At 37.2% G+C, this 20,374-nt stretch overlaps 1 protein-coding gene across 1 annotated transcript in view; it reads right to left on the minus strand.

Annotated features, from left to right (window-relative positions):
* LOC131425748 (transcription factor kayak) overlaps positions 1–15,581 on the minus strand; it is a 66,985-nt gene extending 51,404 nt beyond the window's left edge. Inside the window, exon 1 of the mRNA XM_058587871.1 lies at positions 14,772–15,581. Within this exon, the coding sequence (XP_058443854.1) occupies positions 14,772–15,041 (270 nt within the window). The 5' untranslated portion in view covers positions 15,042–15,581. The remainder of the gene's footprint in view (positions 1–14,771) is intronic.
* Positions 15,582–20,374: the final 4,793 nt, after the last annotated feature.

The raw sequence follows: 20,374 nt of genomic DNA on the forward strand, positions 1-20,374 counted from the left end.
CTCACCGATCCGATTAGTTCTACAGCTAAGAGCATCGCGATAGCAGCCGAAGGAGAAAAGTAAACTACTGCGGGGAAGAATTTAGCCGTGAGCCATAATAACGCTCATTCAAACTCGTGCAAAGTCAACACCGGTGAGGGTAGAGAATTGTTGTTTCAATGACCGGTCACATGGGCATGATAAAGGAGAACTGGCTTCCAAGCAGAAGACTGAAAATACATTTCTAATGCACAGGAATGTGCATTATCGGCTCAACGATGTGCGCCTGCCGTCGTTCGTCAGGTCGCCGCTCGGTACACGATCGACCCGCTCGGTGCACAGTTATTTAGCGCTGGTAATAAATTCCGTTTTTCCTTCCCCAACAACCGGCGGCGAACGACTGAAAACAGTGTAATGCGGATTTTTCTTATTTGAACCCCCGATACGAACGCGCTCCAAGGCGGCAGCATTAGGTGCAATACAAATTATATTTTCTATAGCCCTGAGATAATGAATGCAATCAGGACTTATACATATTCTCGTTGACTGGAAAACAAGTTACAAAAAATGTGGAAAATATTGCGAACATGTTCTGTTCAGAATTGTTATCATTATTCGAGCAATCATGTATACTGATTTTTTGTCAAAAGGTGTGACTTACGACTTTCGAGAAGTTGCCGCTGTAACCACATGTAAATTGTAAGCTGTGAGATTTAAATTACATTAAAATTCTGATACACTTAGGATCAAAACACTATGAAACATACGATAAATCAAAATGGATCCTGCACACGTACTCCAAGATTCCAAAAAGTATGGCTCCGAAAGCTCAAACCAAATGCCGTGTGGGAATTTTGAAACGGCATCGGAACTGGAGAATGTTTAAATCGATTAAGAGAAACACAGGATACAGAAATTCACCTGATTGAAACGATTTGGATAGGGAGAGTAGAGTCGCTAGCTCCCTGTTGTAAATATTTTGTAGATCGCCCTAAATCTCTCCACTCCAGTTATTGGGGCTACCTTACATTACTTATCAAACAAATGGAACCGCCTTCAGCTCGAAAAAAATATCAACGTTTTTTACCTTTTTTTATATATATAAAAAATAGGTATAGAATTCGCTTAAACTTTAGAAAATTTTTCCGAGGCCCGGGGGGACGAATGACATATACCAATCGATTCAGCTCGACGAACTGAGAAAATGTCCGTGTGTGTGTGTATATATATATATATATATATATGTGTGTGTGTGTGTGTGTGTGTGTGTGTGTGTGTGTGTGTGTGTGTGTGTGTGTGTGTGTGTGTCTGTATGTGTGTTGTCAACTAAGAGGTCGAGATCTCAGAGATGGCTGGACCGATTTTGATCAAACTAGTCGCAAATGAAAGGTCTCCCCGTCACCCAAAACGCTATTGAATGGTTTTGAGATCGGATGTTTACTTTTTGAGTTATGCGAAGTTTTATGTCAAATTTTTCAGTTTTTTGACAGTATCTGTCACAATTGACCTTGAAAACAGAATATGTTTTTATAATTAGATTCCGCACGGTAATAGCTATCCAACAAGCCATAAATTGTTAAAATCCGTCCATTTTTAATGGAGATATCAATATTTTTGTGTAAACGACTTTTCCCCTTATTCCAGCAGTAGAAGTTTTGAGCGCTGTCTGGCACAGAAATGCTTGGGAGCAACGGAAAACACGATTTTTTATACTGTGACATACAATTGTTTTTAAGTATCAAAAAGACTGTGTACAGCATCCTTTTTCATGACAATTTGCCTTGGACCGATTTTAGCACGGTTCGTTTTTGGCAACATAATCGTTCGAAAATGGCACATGTAAACCAGATGATATCAGCATTTTCGAGTTGAAAGTAATTCCATAATTATATTGATTTAAACTACTTACAGTAATGAAAGCTGGAAGAACATAACTTCCATATACCATACGACTCAGTTCGTCGAGATCAGCAAATGCGTGTGTGACAAATAATTTCACTCAATTTTTTCGGAGATGGCTAAACCGTTTTCTACAAACTCAGATTCATATATATAGTATATTCCCAAATTTCGATCTGACTTCTGATAGCGGAACCACAGGATGATATGTGAAACGAAATTAAAATAATGCAACTAATTTTTCTCGTAGATGGCTGAACCGATCTAAGATTCAAATGAAATCTAAGAATCATCTAAGATTCAAATGCAAAGTTTTAAGATTCTATAAAACATCTTGCTCTTCAGTCAGATCCAACTTCTGGTTTAGGGGATACAGGGTGATTAGTATAAAAATGTCCATTTCACATAAATTAATCAGGCTTATCGGGTTGGCAGATTTGGATAGTGGATTACTAAATAAATTTATTTCAGTTTAAGCGGTATTCAGTTTTAGATTCGGGAGGTACCCAAAAATTTAATTCGCACTACAATTTCTCAAAGATGTCTACACTGATTTTAGAACTCCGGTTCCAGTATCGTTTCTCAAAGCTCAATCATTTTCTCAAAAAGGCCAAATCGAACTTCAAAAATAAAAATTCAAATTAAAGGAACATGGTCCCATACAAAATTGGTGAATTTTATCCAATTCTGGAATTACAGGATGATGAGTTATTAAAATTTAAACAGTAAAAGAAGTAAATTGTTTGGCGTATTAATTTATGGTCATACGAATCATTTTTGGTTATGCTAGTTCCTGAATATCGGCTCTGGGAGTACCGTGAATAATGGCGAAAACTTCAAAGTGGAACTTACTTCAATATCTCATGGAATGTTCAATCGATTGTCACACGCTTAGAATCAATCAAATTTGATCCGATTTACGATTGAAATCTCAAATTGCCGCTTAAAACGACGGTCATTAAAATAATGCCATGAGAACTAAAACACCGAAGAATCTCCATGCAAAAAACACATGCGGATTGATGAAAAAAGCTATCATCTCACTGCTAGGTGGATTAATCACGTTTTTACTTCAAACGTTTTCAATCTTCCGCACTAGAAATTGAAACTTTTATTAAGCGGCAAATGCACCTCGATCTAAAGCAAGTGCAAGACACTGCCAATGAATAAAACGAATAGTGTAATATACTTTCAATTCCATACGAAGTGAAAAACAATTAAATTTGTTGAAAACAACAAGCACACTATGTGAAACCTGAAAACATTGGGCCGTATGAATAAAACGTAGCATGCTTGAATTTCGGTAGTAAATGCTACGGGTGGATCACGTTCCTGTCAAAACATGCTATAAACTGTAGTATTTACTACAAGTTTTCGGTAGGTAGCTCTAGAGGTTGCTACCCGTGTGTTTGCTGATTAAGTGAAGTAAGGAAATTAAAATAGTGGTATTTTCACAGATGTAAGTACCTTTTTTGCTTTGTGCATGCTTATGTGAGCTTTTCCGGCTCTGTGTCGATACGGTATGCAATAAATGCTTAAATTCGGAAGTAGCATTAACTAAATGTTCGAACTTGTTTTTTATTCATACCAAACTGCGTTATACTCTGTCGACTTTGTTTTTGAGAAGATACTACAAACAACAGACTTTACTACATTTTATTCATACGGCCCATTAAGTACAACATACTAGTTCATGTTGCGGGTTGTGTTTTAGACAGGGCCCGATCAAGGCACATTTTTGGTGTATACGAATTATGCTGTGAATCACCTGTGATCTGTACCTAATTGATCGTCATAAATTATAAAAATAATCCATTATGGTTTGAATCGTTTACCCTCCATGCGTTAGACATTCATTTTACCATAATCGCATGTTTCACTTTTCACATTCGAAAAATTCCAGAATTTGAATTTCGGAGCTCTAGGCGACCGCCTACTTCGCCTATGCATTTATCCGGTTCAAGCCTTAGAAGTGCAATCTATCTATCCCAAGACCACGTCATCTCGATCGATCCAGAATCCAGGTTCATGATTTAGAATTCAGTTTTTGAACTCAGTTCTGAAACTCGGATCTAGAACCCATGTCTACAATTAATTTTTTATTTTTTTTTCCATAAATACGTTTATTTCTTAAGGCAGTTACATAAGTTTTTCTTCGCCGTAGCATCACTTTTACATAATATTCTTATCCTAATTTAATTCTAACATAGTCACAACGTTTTGCATTTATTAAAACATATTCTCTTATAGCTTAAATATCATCTTAGGTAACTCGTCATTAACTATGAAATCTACTCGGAAATATTATTTGAACCAAACGATTAACTTCTATAAATTATAAAATAAGCTGTTATTTTCAGACATTTTGTTGATAATTTCATAAACTGTTTCGAGTTTGTTTGTATCATTACATAATTTTTATTCTAATTTAGCTATTGGTTGAACTCATGGACGCAGCTGGGATCAGAACTAAGTCTTAAAAGGGGCCTTTATTAAATTGAAACTCCAATTTTCTTTATGAAATGATAAATAAGTTTCATGTATGAAAGGTCACGACAAGCAAGAATGTCTCGAACTGGGATATTGGATAGTCTACCTTGGGTACGCAAAGAATTTATTAGTTGAGATCTGACATCACGATACTCCACGCATGTCCAAACGACATGATCAATATCCCGATAACCTTCTCCGCAAGCACAATGATTAGTCTCGGAGAGCCCAATTCGAAGGAGATGTGCATCTAACGTGTAGTGATTGGACATGAGTCTGGACATCACACGAATGAAGTCCCTACTCACATCCAGTCCCCTGAACCATGCCTTTGTCGATATTTTCGGAATAATTGAGTGCATCCACCGACCCAGATCATCTCTATCCCAAGATGCTTGCCAGCTGGCAAGTGTTCTTTGGCGAGACGAGCTATAGAATTCGTTGAAAGCAATCGGTCGCTCATAAATTTCACCCTCAATAGCACCACGTTTGGCTAAAATATCGGCTCTTTCATTGCCAGGAATTGAGCAATGAGCCGGGACCCAGACTATAGTGATTAGATAATTATTGTTCAATATGTCGTTCAGGCACTGTTTTATTTTGCCCAGGAAAAACGGTTCATTTTTGCCAGCAGCGTTTGAGCGAATGGCTTCAATTGCACTCAGACTATCTGTGAAGAGGAAATAATGGTTTGGAGATAATGTGACGATTACACTCAAACTATAATGAACTGCTGCTAGCTCTGCTATATAAACAGATGCAGGTTCTTGAAGCCTAAATGAGGCCGAAACATTATTGTTGAACATACCAAACCCTGTCGCTTCTTCAATTCGCGATCCGTCCGTATAAAACATTTTCTCAGAGTCAATATGCCTGAACTTACTTGAAAATATTTTTGGGATTTCCGTCGAGCGTAGATGATCCGGGATTCCACGCACTTCACGCTGCATGGATGTATCGAAAAATAAAGTTGAGTCAGGGGCACTTAGGATGCTGACACGGATAGGAAGATATCTTGAAGGGTTGATTTCCTGTGACATATGGTTAAAATATACTGTCATAAATTTTGTTTGAGATCGAAGCTCGACTAGTCGTTCGAAATTATTAATTACCATGGGATTCAGCACCTCACATCTTATTAGCAGGCGTGATGAAAGCTCCCAAAATCGATCTTTTAATGGAAGAACTCCCGCCAGAACTTCAAGACTCATTGTATGTGTCGAATGCATGCAGCCTAAGGCAATTCGCAAACAACGGTACTGAATTCGCTCAAGTTTGATAATATGAGAGTTTGCAGCGGAACGAAAACAAACGCATCCATATTCCATCACTGAAAGTATCGTTGTTTGATACAATTTTATTAGATCTTGCGGATGAGAACCCCACCAAGATCCTGTTATTGTTCGAAAAAAATTTACTCTTTGTTGGCATTTCGTTATCAGATACCTAATGTGTCCTCCCCACGTGCATTTGGAATCGAACCACACCCCGAGGTATTTAAAAGTTAAAACCTGTTGGATCATTCTTCCCATCATATGGAGCTGAAGCTGCGCGGGATCATGCTTTCTTGAAAAGACGACTAACTCTGTTTTCTCCGCAGAGAATTCGATACCAAGATGAACAGCCCAAACGGACAAGTTATCTAAGGTATCTTGCAATGGTTTATGCAGATCAATAGCTTTGGGCCCAGTAACTGAAACCACGCCATCATCTGCCAATTGTCTTAGTGTACATGGGGTTACTAGACAGCTGTCAATGTCATTCACGTAAAAATTATAGAGGAGCGGACTGAGGCATGAGCCTTGCGGGAGACCCATGTAGCTAATTCTGAATGTTGCCAAATCGCCATGTGAAAAATACATGCACTTCTCTGACAAAAGGTTGTGCAAATAATTATTTATAACCGCTGGAAGTCCATGTTGGTGGAGCTTGTCTGAAAGAACATCAATGGAAACTGAATCAAATGCTCCTTTAATGTCTAAAAATACAGATGCCATTTGTTGCTTTTGAGCGAAGGCAATTTGGATGTCAGACGAAAGTAATGCAAGGCAATCATTCGTCCCTTTATTTCTACGGAAGCCAAACTGAGTATCTGACAACAAACCGTTCGTCTCGACCCAAGTGTCGAGACGTCGTAGAATAATTTTTTCGAACAATTTTCTGATGCAGGACAACATCGCAATGGGTCTATATGAGTTGTGATTGGAAGCTGGTTTCCCCGGCTTTTGAATGGCGATAACTTTCACTTGTCTCCAGTCAGGTGGAACAATATTTTGCTCAAGAAACTTGTTGAACAATTCCAACAAACGTCTTTTTGCGAGGTCGGGCAGATTCTTCACCAAGTTGAATTTAATTCTGTCCAACCCAGGGGCGTTATTGTTACAAGACAAAAGTGCTATAGAAAATTCCATCATTGAAAATGGGTTATTAATAAAACCATTATTTGGAGGAGATTCCCGTATAATGCTCTGCGTAGGAACAGAATCTGGGCAAACTTTCCTAGCAAAGTCAAATATCCATCGGTTCGAGTATTCATCACTCTCATTGCCCACGATACGATTCCTCATTCGTCTGGCCGTATTCCAAAGAGTGCTCATTGAGGTTTCTCTTGACAAACCTTCGACAAAATGTCTCCAATAGCTACATTTTTTGGCTCGAAGTATGCTCTTGTACTTGGTTTCTAAAACCATAAGTTTTTCAAAATTCTGAGGAGTTCCTCCTCCCCGTTTTAGAAACGTCTTGCAAGCATTTTGTTTTGCGAGTTTAGCCTCTGAGCACTCTTTGTCCTACCAGGGGTTGGGAGGCCCTCTGTTAGTCGTTGGCCCAGGAAAGCGTTTAGTTTGGGATTGTTCTGCGGCCTCCAGAATCGAACAAACGAGGAAGTCATATTCTTCAAGTGGAGGGAGCTCTTCCATTGAATTCAAAATACTAGAGATTCTACTTTGGTATTTAATCCAGTCGATATTTTTTGTCAAATCATATGGAATACTAGCTGAATTAGCAATACATTTGTTACAGCTAATTGAGATGATGATTGGTAAATGATCGCTACCGTGTAAATCAGGCAATATTTTCCAGGTGCAATCTAGTCGAATTGATGTTGAGCAAAGAGATAGATCTAATGCACTTGGGCGTGCAGGAGGTCTTGGGATCCGTGTCATGCTACCCATATTTAATACCGTCATGCTAAAATTGTCACAAATGTTTTGTATTAAAGATGATCTGCTATCATTGTAAACGGAACCCCACATCATTCCGTGCGAATTTAAATCCCCCAGAATCAATCGTGGAGCAGGAAGGGCTTCAACCATTTCATTAAGCTGTCGCTGTCCAACTTGTGCTTTTGGAGGAATATAAACCGAAGCTATGCAAATATCTTTGCCTTTAATGTTTATTTGGCAAGCAACAACTTCTATACTAGAAGTTGAAGGGATGTTTAATCTATAAAAGGAACAGCATTTCTTAATTCCCAAAAGCACTCCACCATACGGAGAGTCTCTATCGAGACGTATAATGTTAAAATCAATAAAATTTAAAGCTATGTTTGAAGTAAGCCATGTTTCGCATAAAGCAAATACATCACATTTTTGACTACGCAATAAAATTTTAAATGAATCAAGTTTTGGCATGATGCTTCGACAATTCCACTACAGGACAGTGATTGTATCATTTGCGGCGGGTGATAAATTATCCATCAAAAGATACAAAACCTGAGACAATTGGCCATTGAGCTGATAACTACTTCAAAAAATTTCTAGCTATTGGAAGGAATGCCATTATGAGGGTCTTTAAGGGTTCAGATATATTGAATGCTGAGAAAATCCATTCAACAATTTCCGAAAACTTCAGTAATCCTGTTGGTGGCTGTGAAATGGAGCCCACAGGATTATTACCTTTTTCTGTGCTAGATCCTGGATTGGTTTGTGAATTTGACAAACCAGGAGGCACAATCTTTGGTTTTGACTTTTTTTGTTTAACACGGGGATCTTTTTTTGAAGATGAAACTTTAGGTGTCTTTTTTGGTAATTTGGAAGAAGACTTCTTTCTCTCAACTGACCCTTGGGTAGTGATAAACGAATTACCTTCACTATTTTCGTTAGAGTCAGAGTCCTCTGGTTCCTCTAGATTTGAAAACCCGTTCTCGGTTTCCAAAGCGGGGACATCAATGACCGTTTTAAGCATTTCTGCATATGTGCGCTTAGACCGTGCTTTTAAAGAAAGCTTAATTTTGTCTTTGTGCACTTTAAATGCAGTGCATACTGAAATATCCTCATGAGGACTTTCCCCACAATAAATACATTTTTCAATTTCCTTGTTGCAATCATTATCTTTATGAGGTCCTTCACACTTAATACATTTTGGTTTATTGCTACAGTAAGTAGCTGTGTGTCCGAATTTTTTGCAGTTCGTACAATTCATTACATTTGGAACAAAAAGCCGAACAGGGAGGCGAATTTTATCGACATAGACATAGGACGGCAACGCAGATCCGGCAAATGTCACTCGAAACGAGTCTGATGGGCGATAAACTTTTTTTCCCTCTTCATAAACTACTGAGTACAGTTGTTTGCACTCCAGTATTTTCACACCCTCAAGCATAGAGTTCTTGAAACGACCAACACCATGCTTGAGTAAATCATCTACCGAAAGATTCGCTTCGGTAACAACACCGTCAATTTCGACATCTTTGGAGGGTATGTAAACTTTATACTCTTTATTGAAATGTTCCGAAGAGACAATATCATTCGCGTGTTTCAAACTATTTACCACAACACGAATTTTATCGTTATTTACTTTTATGATCTCTTTGATTGAAGAGAATCGTGATGTCAAACCTTTAGAAATTTGGTAAATGTTTAATGGCTTTGATATACGTCTAAAAAAGACTATCCAAGGCCCAGAAGAGCTCTCCTGATATTTTTTCGTTCGTGGGGGTATAGGATTCATGCTAGGATTTACGTCCATGGATTCATCCATCACATTAAAATTTTTAATCAAACTTTAAAATAAAAAATGAAACCAACACTACACAGTACTCAATCAAAAGGAAAAGAAAAAACTTCTACCTTGAAATTGTTGTCTATCTTCGTTGCACTGCCGTGTAGATCCTCGTTGCTCTAGATGTTCTTGTTGGATGCTGATTGTTGGATGTGATGCTACTGCTACCTGACATCCAGCACCACTCGATTTCCGATATACTTTTGTCTTCGCCAGCTGCAACCAGCGCAGGTCACCGGTGTATACCTGCGTGTTGTATGGCAGTGGAAAGACCGAGTTGTCTTGTCTCCTTCTTCCTTGTGCTCCGCACCGATATGCTTCTGCACCGAAGTGCCTTCGCACCGGTGTGCCTTTGCACTCTCCTGCTTCTATGTGCCTTTGCACTCTCCTTCTTCGATGTGCCTTTGCACTCTCTTGCTCAGCACTTGTGGCTGTGTATTGTGGCCTGGGTAGAGCTTGGGAAACGCCCTTTGTTGTTTCCTTCACCAGCTTGGCCCAGCACTAGGGCTCTCTTATGCAGCACGATTTTACGTTTTAACGGCTGCTGCCAACAGGTCTCTACCTGTAGTTCAACCGTTGTCGTATTTAACGCGTGTAAACTAACCAGCGTTATTAAACTGTACGCTTCTATACACAACCTTCTCGGTTGAACGGCTATTACTGAATGACAATTAAGATTTAGTACTGCATGAATTCGCAATTTAATTTCTTTACCTTGAATCTAGGATTCTGGAGCTGAATTCTGAATCTGATTCCTGAAACAGATTTCTAGAATTTTTAAACTGCATTACAAACATGGATTCTGGAACTATGTCCTCGAATTAAATTCGTGACCTGGATTCTGAAGCTGAATTTAGGAGCAGGCTTTCGTAGCTGATTTTTGGATTAAATTCTAGGCCTGGATTCTTCAACTGAATTCTGATTCTGAATTACAGAGTGGGAATCTGAAAAAAAAAAATCTAAATTCAGTTCCTGAATGGAATCCTAGATCTGGATTGGATGAAATTCAGAATTTCAATTCTTGACCGGGATTCTGAAATTGAATCCTGAACCTGAATCACAGAGTTGAATTCTGGACCTGGATTATGAGACTCACTTTTGAAACTGAATTCTAAAATTGAATCCTGGACCTGGTGGAATCATGTAAGGTGATAAGTGACTATCACCTCCTGGTGATAAAGAGGTGATCACCAGAATGTTTGGAATCACCGAAGGTGATCACTTTTACTATCACCATCACCGGTGATTGAGCCAACTTCATTCCATTTATCACCTGTCAAGAAACGTCAATTTTTCCGGAGTAAAATATGGATGTGGCGTATACCGTTGATATAAGGAGGTGTAACATATGAAAGTGGCGTATACCCATATGATATTTTAAAATCTAAATTTTTATTCCCATAGTTTTCAACCCTTTTCATTAATTCGAGTCATGATTATCAACGATGATTTGTATGGATCGAAGAGTAACGTTGAAAAAAATTGCCTCGCGAGTATGGCACAAACAAATAAAAAATTCACTCGTTGGTTTAATTTAGTGCCGAATTTTATTTTTCAATGGAAATCAATGTTACAGTCAGTTCTTTGGGATAAATTTGCTAGCTTTGAAATAACACGAATTGTTAGATCTTCTTGAAGTTCCACAACGGATGGCATTCCTCTCGAATGAGAAAGATCCGTTAAATAATTTTGTGTATAGTTTTCATTCACTTTACGATTATGGCATTTCTTGTAGTACCATGATCACAGAGCTTTCGAATGCTAGTTCCATTTTGGAAATATTACCCACCGGTACTACGAATATCAACTATGATTAGCAAATAATTGTCCAAAAATATTGCCTTATTTAGTTCAACTCACAAGAAGAAAATTAAGAACGCAGTTTAATCTTTTTTACTCGTTCAATTGAATGAGACTGATATGTCGCTCACTAAGTCACGACCATCTAATTCTACTGAAAATGTTAGCATAGATTTTTTATGTTGTTACGTTATGTGCAACAGGAGATGTCTACATTTATAAACTTATCACTTTTCCAGAAAGCAATTTATCTTTGACTCTACGAATACCCCAATGATATTCCTTCAAATAATAATTACAACATAAATGAATTGATTTAATTGATAAATACTACCGTTCATTCTATGAATTCTTTAAACTATACAAACTAAGTTACTTTTCATTTTGGTATTTAATTTTGAAACAATATCAGTACGAATTTTATTAAAAAATTATCCTCTCCGACCAATTTTGGTAGGTTATGTTTATATCAGTGGCTTAAAATTCACCTAACGGACAATAATTTATAAAGCCACTTCTCAAAAAATCAAATCACTACTAAAAGTGATAACTAAATTGCTATCACCTCCATTTTGACATGAAGGTGATTAAATCGTGGTGACTATCACCTTACGTAATGCCAACATTTGATAGTGATGTTAGCCTTTCAGCAGTGGTGACAGAACTTGGTGATTATCACCTTACATGATTCCAAATTTTCAAAAGTGATAATCATTTGGTGATAACCACCTTACGTGATTCCACCCCTGGTTCTGGATTCTGAAATTGAATTCTGAACCTGACTTACAGAGCTTGATTCTGAAATAGAATTCTGGACCAGGATTCTGAACCTGGATTTAGAAAATGAATTCTGAACCTGAATGCTCTATAGCTGGAATCTGAAATAGATTTCTGGACATAAATTCTGAGACTTACTTTTGAAACTGAATTCTAGAATCGAATCCTGGATTCCGGAACTGGATTCTTGATCTGGCGTTTGGAACAGATTTTTGGGTTAAATTCTGAATTTAAATTCTTGACCTTGATTCTGAAACTGAATTCTGAGCCTGAATCACAGAGTTGGAGTCTGAAATAGAATTCTGGATCTAGATTCTGAGATTGAAATTTGAACCTCAGTCCTAGAATTGAATTGTGGACCTGAATTCTGGATATAACTTCTAAACCGGGATGCTGGAACTAAATTTTGGACCTGGATTCTGGAGCTGGATTCACGATCAGCTTTTGGAACTAATTTTTGGATTAAATTCTGAAACCTGAATTTCAGAGCGAGGTTCTGTAATAGAGTTCTGGGCTTTAATTCTAAGAGTTTTGAAGAAGAGTTCAAAAATCCAATCCTGGACCTGGATTCTGAAACCGAATTAGCGACTTGAATTTCGGAACTGATTTCAGGACCTGGCTTTAGGAAGTGGTTTTTGGAATAAATTCCGAATTTTCTGAACCTGAACTACAGAGCTTGATTCGGAAAAAAAATCTAGACCTGGACTCTAAGACTGCGTTTTGTAACTGAGTTATAGAATCGAATCCTGGGCCGTGATTAGGAACATATTTTAAGATTCTGAATTTAAATTCTGGACCTGGACTCTGAACCTGAATTATAGAACTGGATTCTGAAATCGAATCCTGGACTACAGTTGTGAACCTGGATGCTGAAACTGAATTTTGGACCTGAATTCGGGACCTGGATTCTGAATTCAGGACATGATTTTTGAAATAAATTCTGAATTTAAATTCTTGATCTGGATTCTGGACCTGAATTTTTAACCCGAGTTACAGACAAAATTCTGAAATATGGTTCTAGACCTGAATTCTGAGACTGAATTTTGAAACTGAATTCTAGAATAAAATCCTAGATTTGCATTCTCAAACTTAATTCTGGATCTGGAATCTAGACCTGAATTTTGGAATTGAGTTCTAGAACTGAATCCTGGATCTGGATTTAAATTCAGGAACTAAATTTTGGAACTGAATTCTGAACCTGAATTTTGGATTTGAGTTATAGAACTGAATCCTGTCATGGGTTTGAATTTTAGAACTTGATTCTGAACCTGAACTCTGAAACTGAGCGAAGAATCTCAAACTGAATTCAGTTCCATAATTAATTTCTAGAACGCAGTTCCAGAAACCAGGTTTAGTTCAATTTCATTATCCAGGCTTAGCTTCCGAGCTCGGGTCAGATGCACAGGACCAGGATTCATTTTCTGGTGTCGAATTCATCCATGGATCGTAGATGGTGATTATGTTGATGAATAAAAAAAATTTTGCAAAAAAAATGTTGTTGCCATTGTTAGTCTCGGGACTTATTGATCCATGTGTTAGAACAAATTATGCAAAATCGAATAAAATCTCAGCTTTGTCGTAGAAATAATGCTTAGTATGTAAGTGAACATTGTAAACAATTTATATGTAGTCTACATTTGCTTGACGAAATAAATAAATAAATATCATATAAGATCCTAGTCATGTTCCCTATCAGACAGCTAGCTTCTTTTTCCAAGAAATGCATTTTCTTATTTTTGTTGATCCCTGTTTTGTATTTGAATTCTATCGGCCATTGTTTTCAGAACATAAGAAGAAATATATATTTTCAGTTACAATTCATATGAAAGTTATACGATAAAGTGGTGTCTAAAGGAATTTGTAGTGTTTGTGATGTTTTCTATGAAACATATTTGTGTATGTCTCTTTCTGTGTATTGTGTATTTCTCTGTCTCGTTCATATCAGTACTTCATACTTTGGCTACCAAACTTTCTTTTTCGAACTTTTTTCAATATTTTGACGATCAATCTTCATCTTTTGGTATTATTTCCACTTCGTTCAATATTTCGGATGGCAAATCACTAGTATGGGATGTGCAATCGGTACAAATTGAAAATTATTTCCTAACAGCATCGCTTGCAAAGATGTGAATTTTGTGACCTCCTATTTCAACTGTAGACACGGTATAAACAAATTTTTATAAGCATGATTTGCATGTTGCTTTTTGCGAATACATTTCTCCGTTCATCGCATTTGAGGAAAATGCACTCAACCACGTAAATATAGAAAAACTTTAACGTCATCCGGTTATGTCTCTAACATAACCCACCTGCTTTTTTCAAAAAGTCTCGACACTTTCTGAAACTAACGATAACAGTTTTTGATGTAAATACCTGTGCGATTCTGAAGAGTAGTAGCGCTAATTGAGTGCATCATGGAAAAATAAAATTACCAACAAGACCTGATTACGAATCAAATTCTGCTGCCCAATTAAAGAATCTTACTCTTCTAAGGTAATGCAGTTATAAAGTCAAATTTTAAATAAAAAATGCGATGTGATGGTTTTATCAGAGGACTGTTTTAGGTTTACGAATCAAATAAACTTGAGATAACAGTCGTAAAGTTGGGTTTCCAAGAAATATTGATTTCAAACCTTTCAATTGTCCGTTGGAATGTTGTCGGAATACTTTGAGTAGTAGTAGTATTATTACTGATCCTATTGTTCCAATATCTAGACGACTAGCAGATTTCACCCGAGCTTTTAAACAATGTCATTATGATCGGTAGAATCATAGTTTACCATTTTTTAAATTCTCCCTAATTCATGTAATTCTAAATAAACACCTACCGGTCGTGTAATGATAACGCTGCTGGCTTGATGTGCCGGCTGGGGGACTCCTAGCGTGACAACGGTACTGTCCAACGGTAACTTCCCTAGGACCATCGAGATCCGCTGCTGACTGTTGCTGTTACTACCGCCGCCGATGACGTTGGTGATGCTTGTTGAATCGTCCACCGCTGCACTGTTGCTACTTCCGATAGAGCCACTGCTGGCCGACGAAACCGAATTCTCGTCTGACATTGCTTTCGGTGTGACCCGAGTTAAATCCAATTTCATTGCTTTTATATTTTGATCCTTTTTCGCCAAATTTCGCCCACCGTGTTGGTAAAGCTTGACTAAACTTTCACGTTGCCTTGGTTATGTGTGCGTACGTTGATTTCTTCTGAACTTTATTCGTTAGACACTGTGCAGAATTTACAATTATCTTGTTGCGTTTTGATGATTAAGTGGATAAATGGAAGATAAGACGCAAAATAAAAAAAACGTAAACACTCAATTTGCTGCACTGGAAAAACACCACGTCCGAACGGTTCCTGCTGTGACGCAACTCTGTTGCGTGTGTTTGTGTTCTCCCTTTCACTATTTTATGAACGATTTGGAATTTCTTATGAGCAACATCGGACCCGTACTCTACGCACAAATTGTACACCTTCTTAGCTAAGAACAATTGTGTAAACTTATCAACTTCCGATGTGAACAGAAGGCCGTGTATTTCCTAGAATTTCACAACGTTTCAAAAAGAAACGTTCTCACAACAAACGGTTTCCCTCGCTAGATATGGTCGCACTACCAATAACGATTGCCAAATACAAATAGAAGCTATGAGTCATCGGTTTTCACGTTTCCATGTGGCTAGCCATACATTGCTGATTGAATGAAGTAAAAATAACAACCATTGCGCCTACACACACAGTCACACTGTGCTGTCATGATACACACGCACGCATAATAGCACATGCTATAGTAATTTTCATTTTCAAATTTGACGTTTGAATAAAGCTAGAGTTGAATGAAAAGGTGTATTTCGTATATACGCATACATTCAAGTTAGAAGAGGACAAAATATGAACATGCTAGCGAGAAATGATTCTGCAATTTGCAAGAAAACAGTCGGGCAAATAATTTAGCTGTGATCCTTCCACCAAGCTTTGTTAATCGAGCAGTAATGACGTCAATTGTTATGGTTTGAATGATAGTGTATTCATTGCACATATGAGCGTAAGGTTAAAAGCTAAACGTTAGCGAACTAGTTTGAATAACTTGATTTTTATATTGTACAACTGTACAGGCGCACATTCTCGGAAACAGAAATGACAGAAAATTTCATTAATGCAAAACAGATAACAATCGTCGAGTTGTTTTGATTTTTACTTAAAGTGGACGAAGGACAATTGTGCAGACTATTTTTCACCTAAATACGAAGAACTAAATAAATATTCAAAAAAGTTCTGTTGAATATTGGCTCTTAAAGTGACAATTCAAATTTGCTTTCAATTTTTGAAAATAAGTTCTAAATTTCACACTAATTCTAGACAAAAATCTTCACCGTTACAAAAATGTACGTTTTTCTCAAAAACAAAAAAATATAATCACTGCTGTTTAAAACAGCAAGCTCTATTTGGTAGCTTTAAAGTTTATATACAAACGGTCGATTTACAGCATAACAAGTTATGACTCATCATTTCAGTACCGATGCTTGCACTTGTGGTTTGAGATACGTGTCTGGCGCGCAAAGAAGAATGCAGATCATTTCCGGAGCCCGGCATGCGCTAGCTTTGTTTGGGTACGCCGCTGGTGCTTCTCTGTATCACAGATATCAGACATTCAAACTAGGACAAGCTTCAGTTCAGCGCAATTGGGTAAAAGTCGGTAGTTAAGTAGAGTAAGTTCTGCATCTGCTAAGCGGTTTAAGTTGAACTTACAGGTTGACAATGGCAGTTCAAATTTAGTAAATGACGGAAGTGAAAATTCATGCAAATTTTAGATAAGCTCAAAATTGGTTTCATAAACTAGGAAACAAGCGCTTAAATGATGATTACGTTTGTATTCTAGGCGCCATTCCAAATCATTGTCTTAATATTTCACACATCTAAATATTTGAGTAAAAGAAATTACCAAAATGCCGATCCCGATTCATTTCTGGCATTTTTAATGCTAAATTGTGAAATTCTCGGCGATATTAAACACTGCTCGGAAAAGCGATGCAGTCAAATGCTAACGTTATTTGCACTCGTTTGGTGCGAATTTCGTACAGCGAAAAGTACAAAAGGTTAATCAAATTATTCTCCATTTGCACTGAACTGATGATTTTTACCATCGATTTGCAAAGAAGTAATCCTCATAGTTCTTTAGACAACATTTAGAGCCATTAGAATGGCTGATTTTGAGTGATGTTCCCCATAGTTGTCCACTTTTCGTTTATTTTCCTCCAATGCAAACGACCAGAAGCTTTATGATGCAATCACTCTTGTTTGAAGCGAAACTCACACTGCGAGTGTCCAACATCAAATATGCTCACAGAAGAACTAGAGCAATTCCAGAAATGAGTAGACGAAAAAGTGACAAAATCAGAATCGACCTTTGCACATGGCTTCAGTACAGCAAACTATAAGTTTTGAACCGATTGAGAAGTCAATCCGACTCACGACTGATTTTTAAAAAGGGCGTATGTATTTTTGCACTTCACCAAAATTGCCTTTTTCAAATCGTTGTAACTCGGGAACCGTTAATTGTACAAAAATGGCGTTCAGGAAGAAGTTGTAGGGAATCGATTTGGCACTCTAAAAAAATGTACACTGAAAACAATTTTTGTTTTTTTCTCAATAATTACAAAATAATCCGAAAAAGTTAAATAAAAAAAGCATGGTTTTGTTTTAAAGGTCCTATTAAAACCTACAGATTGATGGCTATCCCATCCATGCCTTTTGAATAATGAAGAAGTTACAGCTAAAACAATTTACAGATATATTCGAAATTTCAAGTTCTCGTTGAAAGATAATCATTTAAACAGTAGAATATTATTCTACAGGTTGAAGGCAATAAATTTGTTCATGATATCATTTCTTCTAAAAGTAGCTGTTCTTGAGATACTTGGATATTTAATTATAACACCATTTTTTATGCACATTTTTTTAGAATGCCCAATCGATTCCCTATAACTTCTTCCTGAACGCTATTTTTGTAAGATTAACGGTTTCCGAGTTACAACGATTTGAAAAAGCAATTTTGGTGACGCCCTTTTTAAAAATCAGTCGTGAGTCGGATTGACCTCTTCATCGGTTCAAAACTTAAGGTTTGCCATACTGAAGCCATGTGCAAAGTTTCGTCCAAATCGGAGAAGGTCGAGTCTGATGATCTGCTAAGCATTTCTGGAATTGCTCACTAGTTAAGGGACGGAACCTCAAATTCGACATTGACTGAAGCACCAGTTGAATAATGCCGGGTGTAGTTCCACTTTCATGGTTCTTCATAGACTGAAGCTAGCAAACAGGGTCTATTATAGATTCGGTCGATTTTGATGTTTTGTGTTTTACCAGTTTTTTCACTATTTAAACAGTTTTTACGTAATAAACGAAAATAAATAAATAATTAGAAAAATCGTTTCGTGAAAAAATTAGAGAAAATACTCAAACAAAGGAGTTATTAAGAAATTAAATCTGGAGTATTTTCGTTATACTTTTATGTTGTGAAGTTTTGAAAATGTTCCCAGGTGAGCATAGTAAAGAAAGACGTAGTTCTACGTCAAAAAGTATACGCACGATTTTCACAGACACCGTTCGACCAATTTTCAAAAGCTTAAGCTCAAATGAAAGGTCATACAATCAGACAGAATGCTATCGAATTTGGCGCGGATGCAACTTCCGATTGCGGAGTTACATGTTGACAAAGACATCATATTAATAAGATATCCAGCTCTCACATTTCTCGAACAAATCATTGGCAACATCCTTTTTTACGAGCCTGGTGCCCTCGGGCGAGTCCGCATCGAATCTTGTACATAGAAGTAGTGGAGAGAAATGTCAAATTCGTGTGCGCCAAAATAGGAGCACTGCGCATCCATGCAATTGACATGATATGTTGAATGTGATGCCGTGCGATGGCGTTGCTTAACTGAAGATTGATTTCGCTTCAAGCTGACAGCATCTGATGTTGATAAACACAAAAAACTTAATTTCAAGAGCGTGTTCCTAAACATGACATTGGAAAATCGAGAAAAATACTTTTAACTAGTAGTATAATTCTGCTTAGTTGATGACTAAATACATTGATTTGGGTATGGGAAAAGTGATCGTATACTCCAAACCGGAAATCAGTCCAATTTCTCAGAAGCCGTTGGCCAAATTTCCACGAATTTCCCATAAGTTGATGAAGAATTTTGTCCGGATCCGATTTCCGATTCCGGAATTACATCATTTTTAGCGATAATGAAAAAAAAACTGTTTTAATCAACCTAGTGGTGTAATGATGCCTTTCGTATATTTTCAAAAATATTACTAGAGAATTCTGTCACAAATTTACTGATATCTCGGCAAATTAATTTTTTTTGCCGAGATTTAGCAAAATCTTGTGCTAAACTCATCGGTTATTAACAATTATCCCGAAGTAAGCAAATGCGTTTGCCGAAATTTCGAAATATGTATTAACTTTTGCCGAAATTCGATAAGACAACAGTCATTTACGTTTCATATTTTCGCTTGGCACTACGCAGTTATTTCCTGGAGAAATATTTCGGAGAAAATTTTTTTTTGTGTATGCTTAGAATAATACGAAATTTTGATCCCCAATTGAATGAATTGAAAAATGAATTTCACTTTAATTATTGAAGGCTCAGTAATTCATAAATTTCGTTTCGTTGCTTTTGCCGATCATTTAGTAAAGGTTAAGCCGAACAGACAGTAAACTTTTTCTGGACAATTTCGGTAATAACTGACGGTTGGCAAATTTTAGATTGCTGAGACTCTGTAATATTATCTTTTTCTGAGATGATTACCGAGTACTCGGCGTTGCAAATCTCGGCAACTATTTTGCCGAGATTCAGCGAAAAAAGAAGTATGTAATTTCTTCTTACTCTTGAAGTCAATCTATCGAACAGAGACAGTAGATCTCGCCACTGGCTTATCTAGGGGGAGGGGGATACGAAGGGGGCATTAGGGGGGCGGCAAAGTAATCCTTGGGATCTTTTTTTTTTGGCTCGCCAAAGCCAGCTTTCCGGAGATGGAGTTCAGCTTTGTTTTTTTACTCATTAAACCAACGATGGGGACGGCAAATCTCTTATTTTGCGCCAGGCGTCAACTTTCCTCGGTACGCCACTGGATCTCGCTCTAATGGTTTTCATATATGAGATGACTACTGTACCTGAGATGAATGGGTCTACCTTTACTTCTATTACTCCTTATTATTCCTACTACACAAATGAAGAAATGAGTTGAAATTATATGAAGATAACTAACGCAAATTCGAACGAATTTTGGTAAGTTTTTATACAGAATGTAACATGTCTAAATATTTCTAATCGTTAGCATTATTTTTTTTACTGTCCACATACTTCACACATACATTAACAACTACAAAAGCTCCAACACCAATAAAAGTTACTGTTTGTGCTCAAT

Source organism: Malaya genurostris, chromosome 1, assembly GCF_030247185.1.
Source record: "Malaya genurostris strain Urasoe2022 chromosome 1, Malgen_1.1, whole genome shotgun sequence".
NCBI lineage: Eukaryota > Metazoa > Arthropoda > Insecta > Diptera > Culicidae > Malaya > Malaya genurostris.